Below are 21,888 nucleotides of genomic sequence, written 5' to 3'. Positions count from 1 at the left end.
GTAGGAGTGCCTGTGCCGTATCCTCAGAGGTACCTTTGGTGTATAAATGAGGCTGAAGCAGAGTCCAACTCCTCCCCAGCAGCCCCAGCTTAGTTCCCCCAGCACAGGTATATTAGGTATCTAAAGTCCACTGCCACTTGGCACAGGACAGGCCTCTGAGGCCACAGTTATTCCTGTGTATCAATAGGGGACTTGCTCTAGCACTAATGATCTCAAAATCCAGTGATGCTGAAAAACCTTGTATTAAACACAGGAGCAGCCTGGAGGGCTCTCTGGAGTTCTCCAAGACACTCAGGGGTCAGATGTCTAGGGGGCTGGATGCTGTCTAAGGCTGTATGCAGGAGGTGACAGGAAAATCCCGAGGAAATGTCTTTAGAACCTTAGTGCTTTTTAGCTAATGTACATTGCAGTAACTCAGGCCTGAGACCTGGCACTGGGTGATGTACTGGGGACAAAGGAAGGAAGCCAGGCATGGTTCCTCAGAGACTGACTAATGCTGCCGCCCTGTGGCTGCTTGTCCATTGTGCATCTGAAACCATAAGTCTAAGGGAACTGGGTCTCTGATGGAGTGTTGTATGTGGTGTCTTGGTATGGTATGATGCATGTATGTGGTGTGTTTGTAAGTATGTATGTGTGTTGTGCATGGTGGGTTGGGTGTCCGGTTTATGTGTAGTGTGTGTGTTGTGTTATGATGTGTGTTTATGTGTTTTATGTGCGAGGTGTGGGTTGACTGAGTGTTTGTATAATGTGCATAATATGTGTTGTGTCTGTGTGCACTGTGTATATGTATTGTGTGTATTCATATACATACGTTGTATGTGTGCAGTTTGTTTGCATATTGTGTGTGTATTTTTATAATGAATGAGCGTGACCTCTGGTGAAGAAACAGACGTGATAGAAGAAAAGGAATTCTGGAGATCAAGAAGCCTCCTGGAGAAGATATATGGTGAAGCCCTCACTGAAGATAGGAGGCAGGGATGGATACACAGGGAGTGAGGGTAAGGTCAGACAGGGCTGGATCCTGGTCACCCTTCCTGGTCTTGTTGAAATTCCTTGGTCCAGTGCTGGGTTCCATGCTATTCCAATTACCAGTGCTAACTCTAACCCTGACCTGCTCTAGGGCCCCATCTGTCAGTAGAGACATCTGTACATGTTGTCTTGGACTGGCTTCGGCATGTGTCGTGAATTCAGTGGTGGGGCAGCAGGATGGACTGGGAATCTACGCCCACCATTGCCTTCTCCTGCTTACCACCTGTGGTGAGCCGTGTTAGAAGACCAACCAGGGCAAGCAAGGTGGCATATAAACTGTAAAGTGCTGTACCAATCATCAGGGAAGGTTCACAGGCACATGACAGTGGTGCATGGCAAAGTTCCAACATAAGGCTTCTGGAAATACTTCTTTAAAAATCCAAGCAAGCGTGGTTGTGTCATTCAGACCTGGCCTGTGTTCCTCCCAGGGTGTGGCTGTCTTCTCTGTACACTGGGCCCCAGCCAGTCAACATCAGAGCCACTGGCTCTGGGTCCGTTTGCACCTCCTGGGATGTTTTGTTTCTGATTTCAGCCCCCTCTGAGGATTGGCAAGGTCAAGTCCATCAGATGGACTGGAGTAGAGGTTCAGGGAGGTTAGGTAACTCACCACAGTCACACATCAGGGAATGGCTCCACTCTGTCTCCTGAGCCCCCTCCCAGTGGGGAGGGCAACTTCCCAGGGGATCCTAGGAGATGACGCATCCAGCCATTTCAGGACTGAACAGACCCCTTGAATAGAAACTTCGCCAAAGCAGAACTCTGAACACACCCAAACAATAAAATAGCTTTTTATTCACTTTGATTCGGATCATTGAAAATATTCAACAATAAATAAAACAGAGCAGGGGCTGAGAAAGGCAGACTCACTAACATCATTGGGAACACATTCAGACCGATCAGGAAGATAATGACATGTGGGCAGGAGAAAGCAAAGTTTAAGTGGGCAACGCTGGGGGCACAGGAGACAGGGAAGGAGAAGCTTTTGGGGGAAAAGTGCTTGGAGAACTTTGGCTCTGAAGGGGACCTGGGAAAGGGCTAAAGTGATTGTGCAGGGGTCTGGAGGTCCAGGAGGGATCCTCTACCAGGATCTGAGGAAAAGGTTAGGTAATTATGCACGGTCTGGGGGTGCAGGCAAGACCCATGTCCATCCGTGCTCACCTGGTGAACGAGATTCAGGTTAGGAGTTAAAGCAGGTACCATCGGCTGACCCTAGGCAGGAGGAGCCAAGGTAAAAGCCAAGTGAGCAGAGAGGTCAGGGAGGTAAAGATGGGGTCCTTCCCTAAATGGAAGGAAATCAGCAGGCAGAAGCAAGCTCCAGGCTGGGCCTGCCTACATACTGTTTGGGTAATAACGCAGTCACTATATTCTGAGGCTGCAGGCATGGGGCACTGCTCTGCTGGTCTCTGCTTGCTTTCTTCACCCTCTGTGTTTCTTACAGGTATTAGGTAGCACCTGGGGCACAGGAGAGGGCGACAAACAAGGGAGAGGCTGATGCCATCTCAAAACTGGCTAGCCAGGCCATGGTGGCTACATAGCACAGGGCCAGTCTTTCTCACCTCATAGCCACCTGGCTATCTCTGATGGAACCCGTGGCTCTAGCTGTCATCTCCTGAGTGTATACAGCTGTCACTGTATCCTCTGGTGAAGCACCCAGGGCCTCCCCTACCCTGCACGTCAGGAGTTACTTTGAAGGGCACACTTAAAACCAACCTCTGGGTTCTCAACAGCCACTGAGGCCTCATTCCCAGGAGGTGCAATGAGCCTCTAGCGACCCCATGTGGCCATGGTGAACACTGCAGCATGACCTGTGCTCTTCTATGGTCTTTTCCCCTAAAGCAATCTCCAGACCTTCACAGCCCTAGCTAGTTGCTGGCCTCCCTAGTCTATCACTTTCTTGAGTCTGTTCCACTAGCTCTGCCCATGTGGTTTATTGGCTGCCTAAAAGCCAACCTAAAGGCACCAGACTTTAGATTTTTCTCTCCAGCTTGCCTCTTGCAGGAACTAAAGGCTACAGATCTGCTTCTCCCTCTTCCCTAACAGTGCCTGAGGGCCTGGGAAGCCTGACACCAATACAGGAAACATCACCTGCAGTTTAGTATTCTGGGGTTCTCTTGAAGACAGCCCCCTCATTCTCTTGGACTTAGCAGCTTCCGGTGCACTGAAAGCCAGCCCTTGGCTCTCTCCCTGAAGCTCAGGCCACCTCTTTTGTCAGCAGTCATACTAGTGTCTTTGGGAAAGACCCTTCTTATTCTTAGCCACCCATTCTTAAAGAAAGCTTCACTCACCTTAAACTAATTGATGCACTTAATTCTAGCCACAACTGATTTTGTTTTATTCAGTTAAGAGCCCCCTGCTCAGCCAGTGAAACACAGGAAGGATGGGGGTTATGGAAGGAGAAATGCTGGCTCCTTGGCTGGAGGAGGGGCAGAGGGAGGAACAGAGGAAGGCAGAGAGGGAGGGAAGACCAGAGGAGCTTCCTGAGCAGTGCTCAGCTAGAAATGGCTACGCTCTCACTGCAGGCACTTGTTCTCATGCAGCAAAACCCAGTGACACCTGAACTGCTACCCCTATGCCAATGTCCACTAATTTTGACTTGTCCTAGGGATTGGCCTTCTGACTCACAAATATCTGCTGAGTTCCTCACACTCGGACCTTTGAGAATGCTTTTCCAGAGCAAGGACCTCACAGGAGTCCAGCTTTTTCAGCTAAGGATCTTATGTCAGACAGATTTTAAAAGTGAAAAATACTGTTCCCTCATTAAAAGCCTGAATTTTTAGTCTGAGAATTGAACAAAAGCTACACCAAAGCCACTCACAGGAGAGACTCCTGGAAAATGGCAATTTTGTTATCTGTTCTTTGGTGATGCTTGTGAATGACCCAAAGCTGGGTGTGGCCCCTGAGCTCTTGCTTGCAGAGGGGAACCTGAGCAGAGGGAGCTCTCCCAACCCTCAAGATACCTCTCCCATATTCAGCCTTGATGAAGGTGCAGTGGTCTTTAAGGAACACTTTCGACAGAAACAGAGGCTTTTCTTATTGAACATCTGTAAAGGGGTGACAGTTACTGCCATGTGCCTGTTCTCCCTTGTTTCAATTCGCTCACCAAAGAGTCAGCAGTGGGGTGAGAGGTCCCAGCCTGAGTGCGTCCCTTCTGCAGTGAGGAAGAAGACAAGGCAGTTGTCCTAGAAAGGCGGTGACAGGAATTCTATGAAGGATTGTCAGCGCCGTAGGATCTGCCTACCAGCAAGCCCCCAGTGCAGCTGTCTCAACACACACATCCAGGATGCACGGGGCCTTTCCCTTCCGTCCCTGCTCCCACAAGCCAGGCCAAGCAACAAAAGTTCTGTGAGCAGCAATGGGGAAGAGTGTGCACAGGGTCAGCTGACTTAACAAAGCAATAAATAATTAGGGTTTCTGTCGAGGGAGGCGAGGAGAGCAAGCAGGACTGAGGAGAAGAGGTACATGCATTTCAGTTGTAGTCCGAGAATGTCCCCACTGTAATCCCAAAGGACTCCAGGATGGTGTCTGCTAGAGACTTGGCTCAGTATTCAGGACCCAGGGGAGGATGCTGGTTGTTAGCGGTCCTGAAGCCACCAGTCTGAGGAACTAGAAGTGAGCACACATCCCATGCCTGGTATACTCTGGGTGGTACGATGTATCATCGGAAAAGAGATTCTGAGCTATGCAGCAAAGTGTGGTGCTGGTGGAGGTCCCCTTTCTCCATTTGGGGATTTCGCTTCATGTCAGCCAACGCATGCATTTCTTTCTCAAGTTCAAAGGCACGTGGAAGTAGTCAGACCTGTTCTGGCCATCAGTATCACTGTGGAGGGGGATCACACAGAATGGTCACGAGGGCTGCACTCCTGTCAGCAACACGTGGCTAGGTTTCTACAGAAGACCTCTGGAGTCAGACGCTTTACCCAGCTTTTTGAAGAAAGGGGATGTCATATCAAGTGACAGACCAGGCCTCATGCAAAAAAGAACAGTATCTTGCCCCAGTGCTGGTGTAGCCCGGTGTGGCTCTGCTCTGGAAATGACTGCCCTAAACGTTCCAGCTTAAGTCTGAGTTGAGCACAAGGCCCATAGTTCAGTGGCAGCCTCTTTATGACTTCCTGGAAATGTCTACCTTTGAACACAGGGATCTTCAGGATTTATTTTCCCCATCCCCACCCTCTAACCCACAAGACAAAATAACTGTCATTGTTTGGAGGTTAGATTGTCATTAATATCTGCTCACTTTCCCTCTGCTAGGGGATAGCAGTGGAGAAGTGCTCCCACCTTAGATGGGCCTGAGACTTGCTCCATACCCTGGGAAAGTTAGACAACTTTGCTAAATAGATGCAACCAAAATGAGGGTGCAGGAGCCTGCCAGAAAGCCTGGGAACACCCTAAGTTCAGCCCTGGAAGCTTCTGGAACAGACTGGCTCCAGTGAGATGCTGGGGCTGCAAGTTGAGAGGTGTGGTGTGTTGTGTCCATCCTTAATGGGTCGCAGCATCATCTCCCCTTGAAGATGCGGATTTTGTTGATGGCTGCCAGGGTAGCTGTGACATTGTACTCGAAGTCGCCATCGTGAACCCCTGTCTTTCGGAATGCACCCGCTGATGGGTTGTTTTCCCAGTAATGGTGCCAATTTCCTTTGCTGTCTGCCCCAAAGCCATACAAGTCCACCTGTGGGGTAAAGCCAAGGTAAGACCCAGATAGTATGACCATGGTAAAGGGGGTGAAGGAAGCAGGAAATGTAGCCTGTGGTTATCCCTGACATTTTATGGTAAACATCCATGATTCAGAGAAACCTTCTTCAGAAAGGCAAAGAGAGCCAAGTAAGGCTCAAGTTGGACTCCAGCCAAAAGGCTCCTTGGGATGACCTCAGGTGGGTGGTCCTGAAGAAGGCAGGGCCTCCACTGGATCCCCAAGGAGTCCTGGAGAGAAGGTGGGGAAAAGGGACGTGGAAGGTAGGCAAACCATCCCTCATCCAAGCTGACTCTTGACTCATCAGATCATTGCAGAACCTCAATTCCTCATCTGGAAAGGATGCTAAGAGGCATGAACACAGAAGTTGGGGGACAAGTTCTAAAACTTTCCTTTTGAGGCCAACATCTGAGGCTGGGGCCCACATGCACATGAAAAACACCACTAGCTACTTATTGTGGAGCTAACACGTTGACAAGGCCTACTTTCCTCAGTTGGCATCTGGCAGGTACTGGGGACATTAGGGACACTACCCATCAGGCTTCAACCTTTACAACTTATGGCATTCATGGATAGAATGTCACTTAGAGAGACGTGGGTTAAATTCAGGGCTCCCAGAGCACTGAGGAGAGGCCACAGACCCAAGGTGATAGGAGGCTCTTTCAAGCAGCAGACATCCAAGTTGAATAGATGGTGACTAATAAGGAGTCATTCAAACGAGCATTAAATGAGGGACTCAGATATACCATCTAGCTGCGGGGTAGGGGATAGATTGGAGCTAGAGAGGGTTGTGCAGAACAGAGCACGGACAGCACAGATTTGCCTTGGGGCAGGGATCGTTGGGTGAGATTGGAGATAAGAGATGGGAACAGTGCCTCTGAAGTTCCACTCTGGATCTCACAGATGATGGGTAGTGGAAGTCCCATAGGCCTGGTTGATTTCCTAGAAAGTCTCATGAAGAGGGTCAGCGTGTGGTTCCCTGGGTGGCCCTAACATGGGGGTGGTAACTATGGTTCTCTCTGTCTAAGCTGTTTAGAGCCTGCTTCTTCATTTTGAGTTGAATCGGGGCCTAGCCACCCTCACTGGAATGTTTTAGAAATCCTGCTCATTCTGTTGCCACTCTTACACATGCCTGGTGAGACATGTGTCAGAGACCCAGAGAGAGACATGGTTGGAAACTGTCTTCTGTCCTCTCCCCTACCCTAGATGACCCTGGATACATGAGTGGTAGCCCTTGTCCCTGCAACCTGCAGGAAGGTAGGCTGGCTTACCTCATCACAGACATGAATGGAGAAGATGACTGAGAGGATGCCAGTTGATGGGTACCGCCCGTGGCCCTGAAGCCAGCTGTCAAAGACGTACTTGATGAAGGCTGGGTGGTAGATCAGGATCTGCAGGGAGAATGGACTGGGTGAATATAGCTAGCAAAAGACACAGAGCATCTAGTGGGTGCTATACTGCTGTGGCCATAAGAACGTGGTAATGAAGGGCTCTGACAAACACCCTTGCATTTATGGATTTAGTGCTGGGGACGCTATAGATAGCCTGCATTGTTGAAAGGTAGGGCTGAAGAGTGTCACGGCTCACAGGCAAGAATCAGCATGAAACAGCTTCATAGTATTGAAGGAAGCTTTGCGGGGACAAGGCTGTTAAAATGAAAATCCTATTGTGGCAGGGATTTTCAAGGCTCAAGAAGTGTTTCAAGAAGCAGTGTGAGGATGATCATGACTGTCTCACTGCAGTAAAAACATACCCATGGGCCACCTGTTCTGCCTGACATTGGCTGGAATCTCTGACCTGAGGTGAACTATATGCTTGGCTTTCCTTTCTTGATATGAAGACACCAAGGCTCAGAGAGGCTAAGCAACATTCAGTGTTACACAGCTAGATTGTCTGCCTGTGCTAGGCATGGCCTTGGCCTCATCCCTTGTGGCTGCCTTGGGGACAGTGAAGGAGACTTTGGAAGCAGCAAAGAAAGGGCTAGGCAGCCTTTAGGGAAGGGCTGAAACGACTGGTTTATAGGTCTCTGGAGGGATCTTCTCTTCTCAGCTTTGCTTCAGGGAATTAGGGTCTTAGCAAAGAGACCCATTCAACAAGATGCCTGTGGCTTTTTTTTCTGGGATTGTGATGCCCAAGGCCAAAGGAGAACATGTTGCAGGTACAGGGGTACTTCATCCAGCCCTAGCATGATCTGGACTATATCCCTGGACAAGTTACTGGCCCCTCTGAGCTTACTGAAGTACAGCAGTATATACAAAAATCCAGTATGGTGGCTTTTTCACATACCTTCTTGCTTTTGCCCAAGTCTGGGTCGGTGCAGTACAGGGGCCTACTAGAAATAATGGGGTATGAAGAGAAGGAGCTGAGTCTGGCTTTGAGAAGCTCCCGGGAACCATAAAAAAGCCTCAGCCTACATTTCTCTGACACTACAGGGGTTGCAAGAGTTGGATGACTGGGTGCTACCCTGGCTTGGCTGTAGTATGTTTGGGTACTCCTAAAGAGTCATGTCTATGACAAGCTCTCAGATGATAGTGCTGTTCCAGTGTCCCACTTTGGGGACCTGACCTTAGCAGTGAGGCTCCACAGGTGCCAGAAACTGCACCAGGACAGGGTCTGGGCACCCGGTGTAGCTCAGTCATCACAGCACAAAATTTCAGAAGAAAAATTACAGCCAATTGGAAGGTCCCAAGTTCCCTCTTACCTTCTCCTGTTTCACTTTGATCTTCGGAGGCACGGGGACATAAGTGCTGCAGATGGGAAAGAGGAGGAATTTAATGTGGAAAGGGACCAGAAGCTGGGGCATGATACAACCAGAATGACGACGGTAAGGAGACTTAGGCTCTCAGATGCCACCTTCCTGCCCAGCATAGATCCTTCTACAGCAGCTCCAGAGTGACACCAGAGGGCGCCTCAGCTGATTTGAGAATGTCCTATGGTTAGACGAGCCAGAATGGGGACTCGGCAGAAGCACAGCCTTTCAGGAGCCTAGTGATATTTGTCTCCCTCTGTGCCTAATTAGCAGGGCTCAGGCTGGTGCTGGGGAACTGATAGGGGTGACTTATGGCAGTCTCCAGCTCACATAAGCAGACATGGGCTGCGGCATCAAGGTGTAAAATCCACTACCAAATGAAATGTATTGGTGCAATTTTGGCTTTCTGTATGGCTGGGTTACCAGGGGACCACCTTGAGCCAGCTGCCTGGCCCAACCTCTTGCTGAGCCCTTCCCTCACACTCTGTCCCCTGGAGGCTCAGAGTTCCTGGAACCCGCAGTTCTTGGATCTGCTCCTGAGAGACCTGCATTAGGACGAGGAGTTATGTGGACATCTGGAAATGAAAGCCACTCCCCTTCGAGAAAAGTCAGGGACTGAGGAATTAGACCCAGATGGTTGCATGGGCTCTGGGTCAAGTTCAGTGTTGGGCAAGTGGTTTGGCCCAGCCATGGTTGCTCCCTGGAGGCCAGAGCTAATGAGAAGCAGTGCTGTGAGGACCAAATGAGATGCCAAGTTTCAAATGATAGGCGCCATGCCTGGGGAGCAGATGGCAGCACTTACTCCCGGAGAGTCAATGTTGACTTATCCACAAAGTATGTACTCAGCAGCCCCTGCCAGTTCCATGCTGCAGTCTACTAGCAAAGGGTTCTCAGCACTAAGGATGGACATGGAACTACCACAGCAAGGGTATTCAGCCCTGAGGATTAGCATGGCGCTACCACACGCTGAGTACTTTCCAGACAGGTTGGGGGAGCAAACCACGGAGTCTAAAACATAAGTAATATAAGTTTGAAGTACCAGTGCTAGGAGGGGAGGGGACCTCACCAGTGAGGTAGGACCAACCAGGGAGGTGGCAGGAGCGGTCACATATGTACCAGGAGGCATGGGGAAATGACATCCTAAGATACTTCCCAGCAGGAGTGAGCCATGGTAGGAGACAGATGGCCACAGGGTAGACACTAGAGAAACTCACTGAGTGATGGTTCCCGTGGTGGTGGCACTGACCACCCACTGCAGGTCGGTGGTCTTGAAGGGGACCAGGACCATGCTGACATTCTCTCCCAGCTCCCGGAAACTTTCAGGATACACAAGGTGATGGGTGGTCCTCCTCCCAACATCTGCCTCAAAGCCCGCCGTGGGTGCCCTGTTCATCCTGAGAGGGAAGAACAGGGCACAGGATAAGGATGCTGGAGTTGGAGGCACCCGTGTGGTAGTCACAGGTGAACTCCTCTGTCCCCTCGGCTCAGTTTCTTCACATGCACAATGGGAACATTATAGACACAGGCCAGACAGTCCTGGGAGAGCAGGTCTAAAATCCCAGCTGCTTGGGAGGCTAAGCCTGGAGGATGGCAAGTTCAAGGCCAGCCCGAGAAACTCATTTGGAATTGTGGGAAGCAATTCAGTCAGGGACAGGCAGCTTGCCTAGAATGCACAAGGCCAAATTCCATGTCTATTTCAGCAAAACAGAGGGCAAGGCTGTCTGTCTGTCTGATGTATGTAGGTATTTGTTTATTTATTTATTATTTATTTATTTATTATAAAAGCAAGTTGGATGGGTCTTGCTCTCCTACATTGACCACTTGTGCCATGGGTAACTGCACCTAGTAGGCATGCCTTTTTTATTATCCCGAGCTCAGACAAGCTGTCTATCAAACTACACAGCCTGACCCTGAACCTAACTCTGCTTCTTATCATGGTCATTCCTGTAGGATACTAACTACACTGAAAGCCAGGAAAGGGGCCTATGGACATCAAGTCAAAGACACAGAAACAAGGTTATTCTAGGTTTTAGAACCCTCTACAATCTAGAAGGTATCTGCGGGGATATTGAGTCCCGCCTCTAATTATGCTCTCTGTCCCAGAACACTTCTAAGTAGGGACTATGAAAAACTCCAGGAAGGCGTGGTGCTTTTTCCTGAGATGCCAATTTCACTTGGGGACAAAGGAAGCAAAGTTGACATTAAAAGCTTCTGGATCATGGTACAGATCAAAAGCTGGGGGTGGATTTGAGCCATAGAAACAGAAGCTTCAAATGAGTTTTGCCCACTCAACAGGCCTTTGGTACAAAGTCCCCAGCACATTGAAAATCTCTAGCAAAAGCTTCCTTATTGGATGCCACCTCGCTAGAGAAAGATGAAGAGACTGAGACTCAGAGGTCAGTCAGTACTGGGGCCCCAGGCCTTGAACCTTGTCCTTCTGAGCTGAGCCAAGGTGTTCCACCCATCCCTGAGGCTCTCTAGACTCGGGTTGACTGAGGATTCTAATGCTTACCTCAGAACAAAGTCATGGCTGTCAATCTCAGGCCCATACGAAGAGTCCCTCAGGTTACCAGAGTTGCCCACGACTGCACAGCGTCGGCAACCAACCAACCTCTTGTCCAGCATGGGGTCCACATTCCCGGGCACCACGCGGAACAGTTCCTTGATGGTGTCACTCAGGTTGCTGGGCTTCCTCTCCCGCTGGAGCCTCTGGGGCAGAAAACAGTGAATAGCCAGCTTGGCTCCACTGCCTCTGTCTGGGCAGGTTGGCTCCCTGTCCATCAGACCCAGCTAAGTGTGAAGGCATAGGTGGTTAGTGACAGCCACCCCTTTCTCAAGACCAAAGACAGGAAAGCTCATTTATTCATTCTATATGTACCCTCTGGGCATCTACTATTTGTGAGACTGGGACTTTAGCTGACCTTTGGGCACATAAGAAGGTGCCAAGGCCAATGCCCAGACACAGAGAACCGTCTTTATTGCATTCCTTATTTGCATCACCCACTAAGATCTAGTTTTGCTACTGCTGGCAGGTAAGACTAGCCTGGATTCCATGTACACCCTAGAGCCAAGGCTACACACCCTTCCCGAGAGCAGACATCAGAGACACAGGGAAACCTTGGGAAGGGGGGCACAAAGACTGGGTGCTACAGATATGGGTCAAGGGGTGCCACAAGTGGTGATCAGCAGCAGTAGCAGGAGAGAGGCATGGTGGGGGTGGACTTTTGGCCTCCAGGACTGTGATGTGTGATCACTTCTGATGTCCTAAGCCACCAGGCGCATGGTGCTCTGTTATGGGAGCCGCAGGAAGGAAAATCAGTAGAGTTTTTCTGTGACCTATACATAATAGATGCTCAACAAATAGTTGCTGAGTGAAGGGAAGACAGAGAAAAATGATTCTCTGAATGCTACCAGGTGCTTGGCAGAGGGTCCTCAGGTCTTCCCCACCCCCACCCCTGTCCCTGGACCCTATCTGCTCACCAGCCACCACTGGTATGTGTCCTCCTCCATCAGAGCATTTTGGGCTGTCAGCAGCGGCTGCATGGTCTTGTTGAAGCGCTGATCGAACCAGTACGAGACTTTGCCCTGGCTGATGCAGTGTGCGCAGGTGCACGGCTGCGACTTGATGAACTTGCGGAAATTCTGTGAGAGTTCTTGGACCATCTGCTTGGGGAACCAGGCAGTGGGCACTCCCGTGCTTGAGTAGTTCAGGACAAAGGAAGTGAGGAAGATGAAGAGCAGAAAGAAGGTGATCCACTTGAGGGTCCTCTTCCTCATGTTCAACATCTCTATCTTGTGCTGGGACCTCTGTGTTGATGGGAGGGTGGAAGAGAGAAGAGCCTGGCTAGGGCTGAGTAGAAACACGAGGGAAATCCCAGAGATGCAGTACCAGGAGGCAGGAAAGGGATTCTGCAGGGAGGCCTCGGTGGCAGCCAGGGCAATCTTCAGTCTGTCGGGAGATACATCTGTACTCTGGACATTTGTGTGTGGCACATTGAGGGCAGTCTGTGCGATGCGGTCTTGGCTGTACTGTATTCCTCTTAGTAAACAGTGTGGTCTCCCTCTTCTGCAACCCCAAGCAAAGTCAAGAATGTGGCTTGATGACAAGTTAGGGAAGCCTGGAAAGAGCAATGTTCTCCCCCACTCAAAAGGGATCAAGGTTACTTAGTTAATCCTTAGCCTGGGTGAACCCCAGGACGTCCTGAAAAAGGGTCTTGGTGCACGACGGATGTGAGGCTTCTCAGCCACCCAGAAAGTGTGGCTCAAGAGAATCCTTAACTAGAGCTTTGTGTCTTCTAGGTTGTCACCAGGAATGGGGACTTAAAGGACATCTGGAAGGTACAGAGGTTGCTGAACATCTGTATAGAAAGGAGGAAGAAAGAAAGATGAAAACTTGGTGACCTTGCTATGGAAACTGCTTCTCTCTCCACACTTCTGCCATATGCCTCTCGGGCTCCCTGTAGGCTACAGGGGGTTTGATATCATTTGTCTGTATTTCTTGCTTCTAGCCTGAACATTGCCTCCCCATCCACCAAGAGTATGTCATTGCTATGTAACCCCCCCCCCCCCCCGGCTACAGACACAAGTAGTCTGCTTGACATGCTTTACCTTCCATCATGAACTGATAAACTCTGAAATCGTAAGTCAAAGTAGATCCAACCTCCCTCAAGGTTGCTCCTGGCCGGCATGCTGTCAGTCATTAGAAAAAAAAAGGAGGGGGGGGGAGCTAGTACAATGGCTAGAGCTTAAAGCTCAGCATTTTAGTTTCTCAATTGCTGTTTCATGCTTCTTAAACTATGAACTTGTACAATTTACTCATGAGCAAATGCCTCCAATGAGGAAAAATGGCTCAGAATCTAAGTCCCTTCCCCCGTGATTTCCTTTGCTATGGGCAGAACCTCTGTCTCAGTGTTGGAATTAGTGTCTTATGAACTTGATCCATCCCTCTAGCCTTTCAATCATGTCTCCATTTGGCTCCTTGCTGTTCTCGACTCTGCCTCCTGGGAGTTAGCACCCACCTCATGAAGGAGGTGGGCAGATTCATCTCCACTTTATTGCTCATCTTCACCCTCCTTCATCCCTCACCCCTCAGGGATTCCCACCCTCCAGGCCTAGGCTGCTTTTATCCTGAGTTCTTTGCTCTGCAGCCATTCTTGATTAGAAAGAAAGGGTCTTGAGTTAGACCCTCTCTGTGTCGACAGCGAGACTCCAGTGAGAGCCAGTGTATCTCCCTTCTCTATAGACCTGAGCAGGTAGCTGGGCAGGAAGGGGCAAAGTAGCAACTAAAGCCTCAACAGCCCCTGCTGTGCCCAGTGTTTTCTAATCTCTGTGTTCAACATTCTTTTCACAATAGCCCTGACTCATGGCCCAGTGACTTCTGGACAAATCTTGTTTTCCTCATCACTGAGAAGCAGATCCTTTCCAGGCCTGTGTTCTGGCTCACTGGCTTCATATGGCAGAATCAGAAATGAGAGAGGAAGACCCAGGCCAGTGGAACTGCTATAGAGAAGAGAAAGCCTTCCTCAAAGTGCTCTCAAGCCTGTCCTAGCAAGAGGGTACTCGGCACCACCTACTCTTGTTGTGAAAGCTTTTCAGTGGAGCCTGGCCAACAGCACCAGAGTACACACAGTCACAGACAGCATACCATGTAGGTCCTGTGTGTTGTGGGCCAGGCACTTCACCCCTTGGTCCTTGCTTCCTGAATCCAGAGAAAAGAAGAGTGCTCCTCCAGGCTCTCAGGAGAGAATGGCTGGAGTAAAGCTGACCAGCTGGGAGCACCGAGTGTATGTACTACATGAGTCATGGCTGTTTCTCTTCTTGAATCCCAAATGCTTCTTCTGTCAAATGTACCCCAACAAGATGGCTGGGCTGTCTCAAGGGAAATGCCACTTGAAGGACCAAATGACACTAGACATCAAAGAATACAAGCTAGGGATACCCTGCCTCAATTTCTCTAAGTGGTGGCAGCTGACCCTTCAGTGCTTTCTGAGGGCCTGGGGAGAAGGGGTGCTAACTAATACATGGTGTGTGCATGTATGCATGCATGCAAGCTGGTTTTCACTCCCCAGGGCCTCTCTCACAATGGCTCTGCTCCCACTTTCCACTTGCCTATTCCTCCGATTCCTTGCCCCCATGCTTGGGAATACAGATGCACTTGCCCTTTGAAGCCTGTGAGATTAACACCCACTAGGAGAGGCAGTGATATGGGCCCTAGTGTTGGATGGAGCCAACCTGTTCTTTGTACTTTAAATTCAGGGTCCCATCTGCCACCTGTTAGAGCTCCGAGCAGCCCTGTGTACCATGTTATGACTAGAACACAGCCTTTGTGGTCAGCTAGGCCTATCTTTCCTAGCTGAGAGATCCTGTGTAATTCAGTGTACCTCTCTGAGCCCAGGTCTGCCCTTTAAGGCAGAGCCATCACTTTTTTTTTAAGGTATTATAGAAAGTAAGAGCAGAACTTCCCAGCACCTAACAGGCACTTATCTCCACCCCCAACGCACAGGTGATGTGACCAAGACTCACTGGACAAGCCTCTGACCGAGTTCACACACCAAGGGAATGGACTATGAATTTGAATACGGAGCCTCCTTGTCAAATATGCTTCTTTCTCAGATTTAGGAATGAAAAGCCTACCCCTGGCCCCTTCCCTTCTTTTCTCTGGCACATCTACTCTGTGCTAAGCAAGAAATTCCAGGATGAAGATGCTGGCCCTGAAAATTGTGTCCTCTGAGTAGGATTTGGGGTTTCTGTGTTCTCACGAGCGGTGTGTTTCACTTCTGCTTTAATCCTTCATTTGAAGAACCCTGACCCAGTGAGTCACAGTGAGCTCTTGCCTGGGGCTCACCTGTGGAGGGAAATGCAGCTTGCCTCAGCTCCTGTACCATCCATAACCTGTAGCTGAGGACTACTCAGGGCTTCTTGATGCTGAAGCTAGGTGACTAGCTTTCTCCCTGAAGATATCCCCTATGCCCACTTCTGACCTCTACAGGCACCTGTACCTGAGTGCCTGTGCGTGCATGCATGTGTACACACATATATACACGCACATAAATAAATAAATAGTTTTTTTAAAGGATTTATATGAAAGAGATTGTCTAGAAAGGTAACTGAGCTGGGAAGACTTATTCTGAATATAGGTGACATCATACTGGCCATATCAGAAGGAGAAAGTCAGCTGAGCACTAGCAGTCATCACTCCCTGCTTCCTAACTGTGGAGGCAATGTGCTCAACCATTCCACTATCCTCCTATGGTACCATCCCTGCCAAGGTGAACTGCACCCTCCAACTGTGAGCAAAAACAAACTGTCTAATGATGGCTGGGATAAAAAAATGGATCAGGTATTTGAATACTTGGGTTCTAGTTGGTGGCACTATTATAGGAAAGTTATAGAACCTTTAGGAGGTTGACGTTTGCTGGAGGAAGTATATCAGTAGATAGACTTTGAGGGTTTATAGTATCGCTCCACTTCCAATTCGCTCTCTGCTTCCTGCATGCAGATAAAGATGTGATCGCTCAGTGTTTTGATCTGGCCACCTGCTTCCATGCCTCCCCTGCCATTAAGGGCCCTTACCCCAGCTCAGAACCATAAGTCAAATAAATTCTTTCTTCTGAAAGTCACTTTTGATTGTGATATTTTTATCACACTAAAGAAAATTAACTCATACAGAAATTGGTAACAGGAGTGTGGTTCTATAATCGGAAGATAGCCTCGAGAGGCAGGGAAGCCTGGGGAGGCCATTGTATGACAGTATAAAAGTGTAGCCTGAATTGCTATGGAGACCTCAAGACTTTGGAAATGACACATCTGTGAAACATCTGTTGAGGAGAGTTGTATACAGAGAATTAAACCAATTGGAGTGAGATACATGTGGCAAAGGACAAAGCTTGGGGGAGTAGGCTGGCTTATCTAAATCCTTTGGGAACAAAATACCCAGACACCAGACATTGAGCAACAGGATCTGGTGTTTTCCTTGATGGGTCTTGTTTTAGTCCAGTATTTCTCCATGTGCCTCTATCCACTCACCCTGACCCAAGGAATGGTATGTATATTCTGTACAATTGTATGTTAGAAGTATATAATTTGCTTTTTCATTTATAGGGGGTTACAGTCAAGAGATTGCTTTCAGTTTCAGAAGGCATTTTGTACTACAGAACAGTGTTAAAACTGTTAAATATTATGGGGACTTTTAAAGTTAGACTCAATGCATTCTGCATTATGATATGGCCAGGGGCCTATGAGAGGAAGTGCAAGGCAGTGGTTTGAATAAGAGCTATCTTTCACAGGCTTACATCTTTTAATACTTGGTTCCTGGTTGGTGGCATCATTTGGGAAAGTTATGGAAACTTTAGAAGGCAGAGACTAGTTGGAGGAAGTACATCACTGCGGGTGGGAAGTACATCACTGAAGACTTTATAGCGTCACTCTACTTCTCGTTCTCTCTGCACTTCTTACATTGGATAAACATGTGACTTCTCAACTTCCTGTTCCATCCTTTCCTTGACATTATGGGCATTCTCTTTAGAATAGCAGGCCCAAATAAACGCTGTATAAGTTGGTTTTGGTTGGGAGTTTATGATAACAATAAAAAGTGACTAACACACCTGTCTTCCTTTCGCTTTTGTCATGCATTTTATCATATCAACAAGAAAAGGAACTAATATGTCAAGTTCAAGCAGCCAGAGAGTCTCTTAGCAGTTCCCTGGAACTCTGCTTTGCAGAGGAGCAAGTTGAGCTGTGAGAGGCTGACCTTCACCAGCCTCGTGGAACTGTAGAACCAATCAGCCTTCTTTAACAAAGTGCAAGGTCAAGCCCTTGCATCAAGGAGTTTGCTCTAAGCCAAGGCTAGGGAAGGGCTGAGTTGGCTCCTAAGTCAGTCCTTTAGTGTCACAGTGTCCTACCTGTCCCTTGGGCATGAGAGGATACCTGGGAATTGGCAATACTTTTCTGAATATAGTTGGTTTGGTGGTTGGAATGACAATGTCCTCCAAAGGCTCTGACACTTGAATATTTTGTCCCCAATTGGAGGCAATGTTTGGGGGGCTTAGGACACACTCCCTTGTTGTAGGAAGTATGTCACTGGAGTTGGGCTTTGAGAGCTTAAGGCTTCGCTCTAATCCCAGTTATGAGTCCTCAGTTTCCGCTGCAGCTGCCATGGACTTTAACTGTCTAGCATGGTAAACTCAAACCCTTCTTCTTTAAGTTGCTTTGGTCACAGAGTTTTCTCTCAGTAACAGAAAAGTAACTAATACATCTCTGTGTGTGTCACCACTAGATAATGAAGCTACAGACAGACTGGACCAGAGCCAGAAAGTATCACGATAGTCCCTATGTTAAATCTGCTCAGAGGGGCTAGTGCCTCCCAGGAGGCTTCACTAAAGACTTAAGTGACTCTAAAATGGCTGGCCAAGGGACAGCTCAAGAAAGGCCCCTTTGAACAAGTGGCTCTGCAGACAGCTGAGGCTTGGTATGGATGGGGGAAGAGAGGTAAGATTGAGGGTCATCTTAGCATATGGTAGTAACAATGGAAATATTGGTCAGGATTATGGAAAATAGGGTACCCTTAAGAATGCCTGAGCCAGTGGACACAGCCTGGTCATGGAGTATTTGGAAACATGGACTCAAGATGAAGGGAGAGGGGAGCCCCAGCCAGTGTGTGAGAACTGTCAGGACTACAATGACATACAAAGCTGGAGTGTAGAGGGGGCTTGGGACACTACAAAGATGGCTGAAGAGCAATTTTATCTCATATCAGAGACTGAGGAAGCCTATCTCTTTTGGGGCCTCAGGTTCCCTAATCCTTCCTGCACACTCTCTCTTCCATCACTCCAATGACCAAGAGGTGCCAGCAGATAGGAGGACCCTTGGATATACTCGTCTCTTTCCTGACTCTCCTACTTGCCCCCTCTTTCTGGGTTTCTTGATGGAACAATGAGGAGCAAAGACTGCCTTGAACGAGTGATTTGGGACACAGTCTGGAGACCCCCTGAGAGGCCTGATTAACCAGGATTAGCGGGAGTCACACGGGGAGTGGTCAGGCTATGTTTTCATAGTCTCAGCAGCACAAAAGGAATTTAAGTCCACAAATCTTCTTATGTGGATGGAAGGGCACTCAGCTTTGAGTCTGACGATGTGCCAGCAGCATGAGAAGTGAAGAACGGGAGTGGGAACCTGAGGGACCCTGCTGTCTGGGTACCCAGGCACACAAGTCCTTCCTGGCATCCCTGATTTGGATGGTGTGGTAAGAACTGCACGGGAAAGGCTGCTTAGGAACCTCCACCTGACCCCAGAGGCTCCCGGGGCTGTCTAAAGAGAGTGAGAGCTAGGCTGCTGGGCGCTAAGCTTTAGAAAGCTGACATGTGACTCAAAGAGGGTCCTTTCTGCACAGTTCTTTCATTTTTACAGGAACATGTTAATTTTGATTACAAGGGCACGATAAAGTTCTAGAAGAAGCTTGCGCGACCTCTAGTGTGTCCAGGATGGGCACTCAGACTATGGTATAGAGCCCAGCAGTCACCAGCAGGCATCTGTGACAGCCCGATATGGAGGATTAAGGCATGTCCCTGTGTGCAGTGTTTTGTTTTTGTTTTTTTTTTGTTGTTGTTGTTTTGTTTTTTTTTGGGGGGGTGCTTCTCCCTGGATTTTATTAAACACAGGACAAGCAAGTGATGTCCTTTTTGAGCTCCATGTCCACTGTACAAATCATTTGTGCCCAGGCCTCTCAATATGGATAGGAAAATGCAGGTGTCCTGAGCCCAGCCTGTGAACCCCACTTCCTATGGTGTGTTACTAAGGAACAAAGAAGTGTTCTGAGGAGGACTGGAGCAGCTCTTGTGGGCCTTGTTATGGGAGCTTTAGCTAGTAAGAGTTTGAAACATGTCTCCATCCAGAAAACCTGAGGTAAGAGGTATTCAGGACTGGGAGTAAAGCTCAGGGTTAGAGGATGAACTTGGTATACTAAGACCCTGGGTTCAACCCCAGCACTGCAGAATTTATAAAAGTTCTCCGGGACCTTGTCTCCTGCTGTCAGGAAGCAAGCAGTTTTCATTCAGTAATGTCTCTGGACTTACTGAAGGAAAGCTGAATAAACTTATATAAGCATGTGTTTCAAGACAACCAAGTCTAACAAAAGGTGAAATTTGCATGGTTGGCCTGCAGGAGCCTGATTACATCTGAATACTTGTGATTTCCATGCTGATAAGACCCCTGGATCCTGTGTTCAAAAAGCTCTTCTACTGGGCATGCTAATAATGGGGGGTCTTCTTTCCTTACTTCTCCAAAATCCCTTCAGTCTCCACCCTGGAATGTCTGTCACAAGCTGAGCAATGTGTTACTTTAACAGGAAGCTTATATTATCAGCCAAATGGCAAGCACTCCTAGTATGTTGATTCTCCTGTCCCTCATCCAGAAATTGTAAATGTGGGGAAACACTGGAGAGCCTCCAGAGTCAGTAGTAATAGCAGCTGGGGACTCCTTTCTCTCCTGCAAGGACCACTATGCAAAAGCCTGGCCACCCTGCCTTGGGCATGTTGTTCCCTGCCCTGATACGTGACAGTGAGCTAGCTATTCTCTCTCTTTTTTAAAATATAATTTATTTACTTATTATTATTTATTCACTTTGTATCCCAGCTGTAGCCCCCACTCTGGTCCCCTCCCAATCCCACTCTCCTTCTCTCCCTCATCCCCTTCCATGCCCCTTCCCCAGTCCACTGGTAGGGGAGGACCTCCTCCCCTTCCATCTGACCCTAGCCTATCAGGTCTCATCAGGACTGCTTTTCATAGTCTTTCACTATTGCCTGGTAATGCTGCCCCCGACCCCTTACCTCAGGGGGAGGTGATCAAAGAGCCAGCCACTTTGTCCCTCAATGAAGGAATGGATACAGAAATTGTGGTACACTTACACAATGGACTACTACTCAGCAATTAAAAAAACAAGAAAAACATGAAATTTGCAGGCAAATGGTGGGAATTAGAAAAGATCGTCCTGAGTGAGGTATCCCAGAAGCAGAAAGACACACATGGTATATACTCACTCAAAAGTGGATATTAGACATATAATATAGGATAATCATACTAAAATCTGTACACCTAAAGAAGCTAAACAAGAAGGAAGACCTTGGGTAAGATGCTTAATCCTCATTCAGAAAGGCAAGTAGGATAGACACTGGAAGACGGTGAAAATGAGGAACAAGAGAGGAGCCTACCACAGAGGGCCTCTGAAAGACTCTACCCAGAAGGGTATCAAAACATATGCTGAAAAAAAAATGCTGAGATTCATAGCCAAACTTTGGGCAGAGTTCAGGGAATCTTATGAAAGAAGGGGGAGATAGAAAGAGCTGGAAGGGTCTGGAGCTACACAAGGAGAACAATGGAACCAAAAAAATCTGGGTCCAGAGGTCTTTTCTGAGACTGATACTTCAACCAAGGACCATTCCTGGAGATAACCCAGAACCCCTGCACAGATGTAGCACATGGCAGCTCAGTCTCCAAATGGGCTCACTGTAAGGGGAACAGGGGCTTTCTCTGACATGCAATGGGGTCTTAAGTAAAGCTGCCTAGCCCCTGAGGTGAACAAAAGCTCATCAGAAAGAGCCACCCTTCCACTTGACAGTTCACCACACCAAGTTGCCTGTTGACATTCCCTCCCAAACTCAGGACATGAGGAGCATTGCCCTTGGCAAGGGATTACTGAGCAATCCTCTTGGAGGACTGAGGTAGACTGGGCTGGAGTACAAGTGCGGGGACAGCACTTTAGAAGCAGAAGACTCAAAAGGCAGCAGAGGCCAGATAGCCCTGATGAGGCGTGGGGTGAGCACAGGAAATAGAGGGTGGTGTACCAGGCAGTGTGGGCAGACAGGCCTAACAAAACAGGAAACAGTGAAGCCTACTGGACCATGGGCCTAGAGTAGCCTGTGGAGACACGAGCACAACAGCTATGAGAGAGATGCTACTGGTAATGTTTCCCATGTATACTCTTGTTGGAAAAGCCTGAACACAGTGATGCAGCCCTGTGCTCACAGCCCAGAGACCTGGCTTTAGTATCTAGCCTGCTCTGTTGAGTGGCTCAGGGAACTTCAGCTTTGTGGCTAATTTTTTCTTTGTATTACTGGAAACATGGAGACAGGCTTGAGGATATAACTCACTACCACGTTGTGAGTGACAAGCCCCCAGCCAGACGTGACACTTGGTCATGCTGCCAACACCTGTGATGGATACCAAATGCTGGGGGCCAGAGGTACTCTGTTAGCACCATGCTACTGGTTGGATTCCTGGTGCAATGTGTGGTCACAGAGGCACTTCCTCATCAATCATTACATGTCAATAGGGCTTCAGGGCTTCAGGTTTCATGGCAAAACTCACTAAGAGAAAACAGCTCCTAGGTCCGAGGTCAGCCATTGCCTGCTACCCTTCTCCATGCAGGAGA

At 48.6% G+C, this 21,888-nt stretch overlaps 1 protein-coding gene across 2 annotated transcripts in view; it reads right to left on the bottom strand.

The window, feature by feature from the left end:
- Window positions 1-1,801: 1,801 nt before the first annotated feature.
- St3gal1 (ST3 beta-galactoside alpha-2,3-sialyltransferase 1) overlaps window positions 1,802-21,888 on the bottom strand; it is a 71,589-nt gene continuing 51,502 nt past the window's right edge. For both annotated transcript variants that reach the window (XM_021661195.2, XM_060389328.1), the window contains exons 4-9: window positions 11,946-12,823; window positions 10,978-11,174; window positions 9,680-9,859; window positions 8,418-8,463; window positions 6,988-7,107; window positions 1,802-5,695 (exon numbers count right to left, since the gene is read on the bottom strand). In XM_021661195.2, coding sequence (XP_021516870.1) covers window positions 5,522-5,695; window positions 6,988-7,107; window positions 8,418-8,463; window positions 9,680-9,859; window positions 10,978-11,174; window positions 11,946-12,251 — 1,023 coding nt within the window. In that variant the 5' untranslated portion in view covers window positions 12,252-12,823 and the 3' untranslated portion in view covers window positions 1,802-5,521. The remainder of the gene's footprint in view (window positions 5,696-6,987; window positions 7,108-8,417; window positions 8,464-9,679; window positions 9,860-10,977; window positions 11,175-11,945; window positions 12,824-21,888) is intronic.

Source organism: Meriones unguiculatus, chromosome 8, assembly GCF_030254825.1.
Source record: "Meriones unguiculatus strain TT.TT164.6M chromosome 8, Bangor_MerUng_6.1, whole genome shotgun sequence".
Lineage (NCBI taxonomy): Eukaryota > Metazoa > Chordata > Mammalia > Rodentia > Muridae > Meriones > Meriones unguiculatus.
This window is presented reverse-complemented; position numbering and strand designations above follow the sequence as displayed.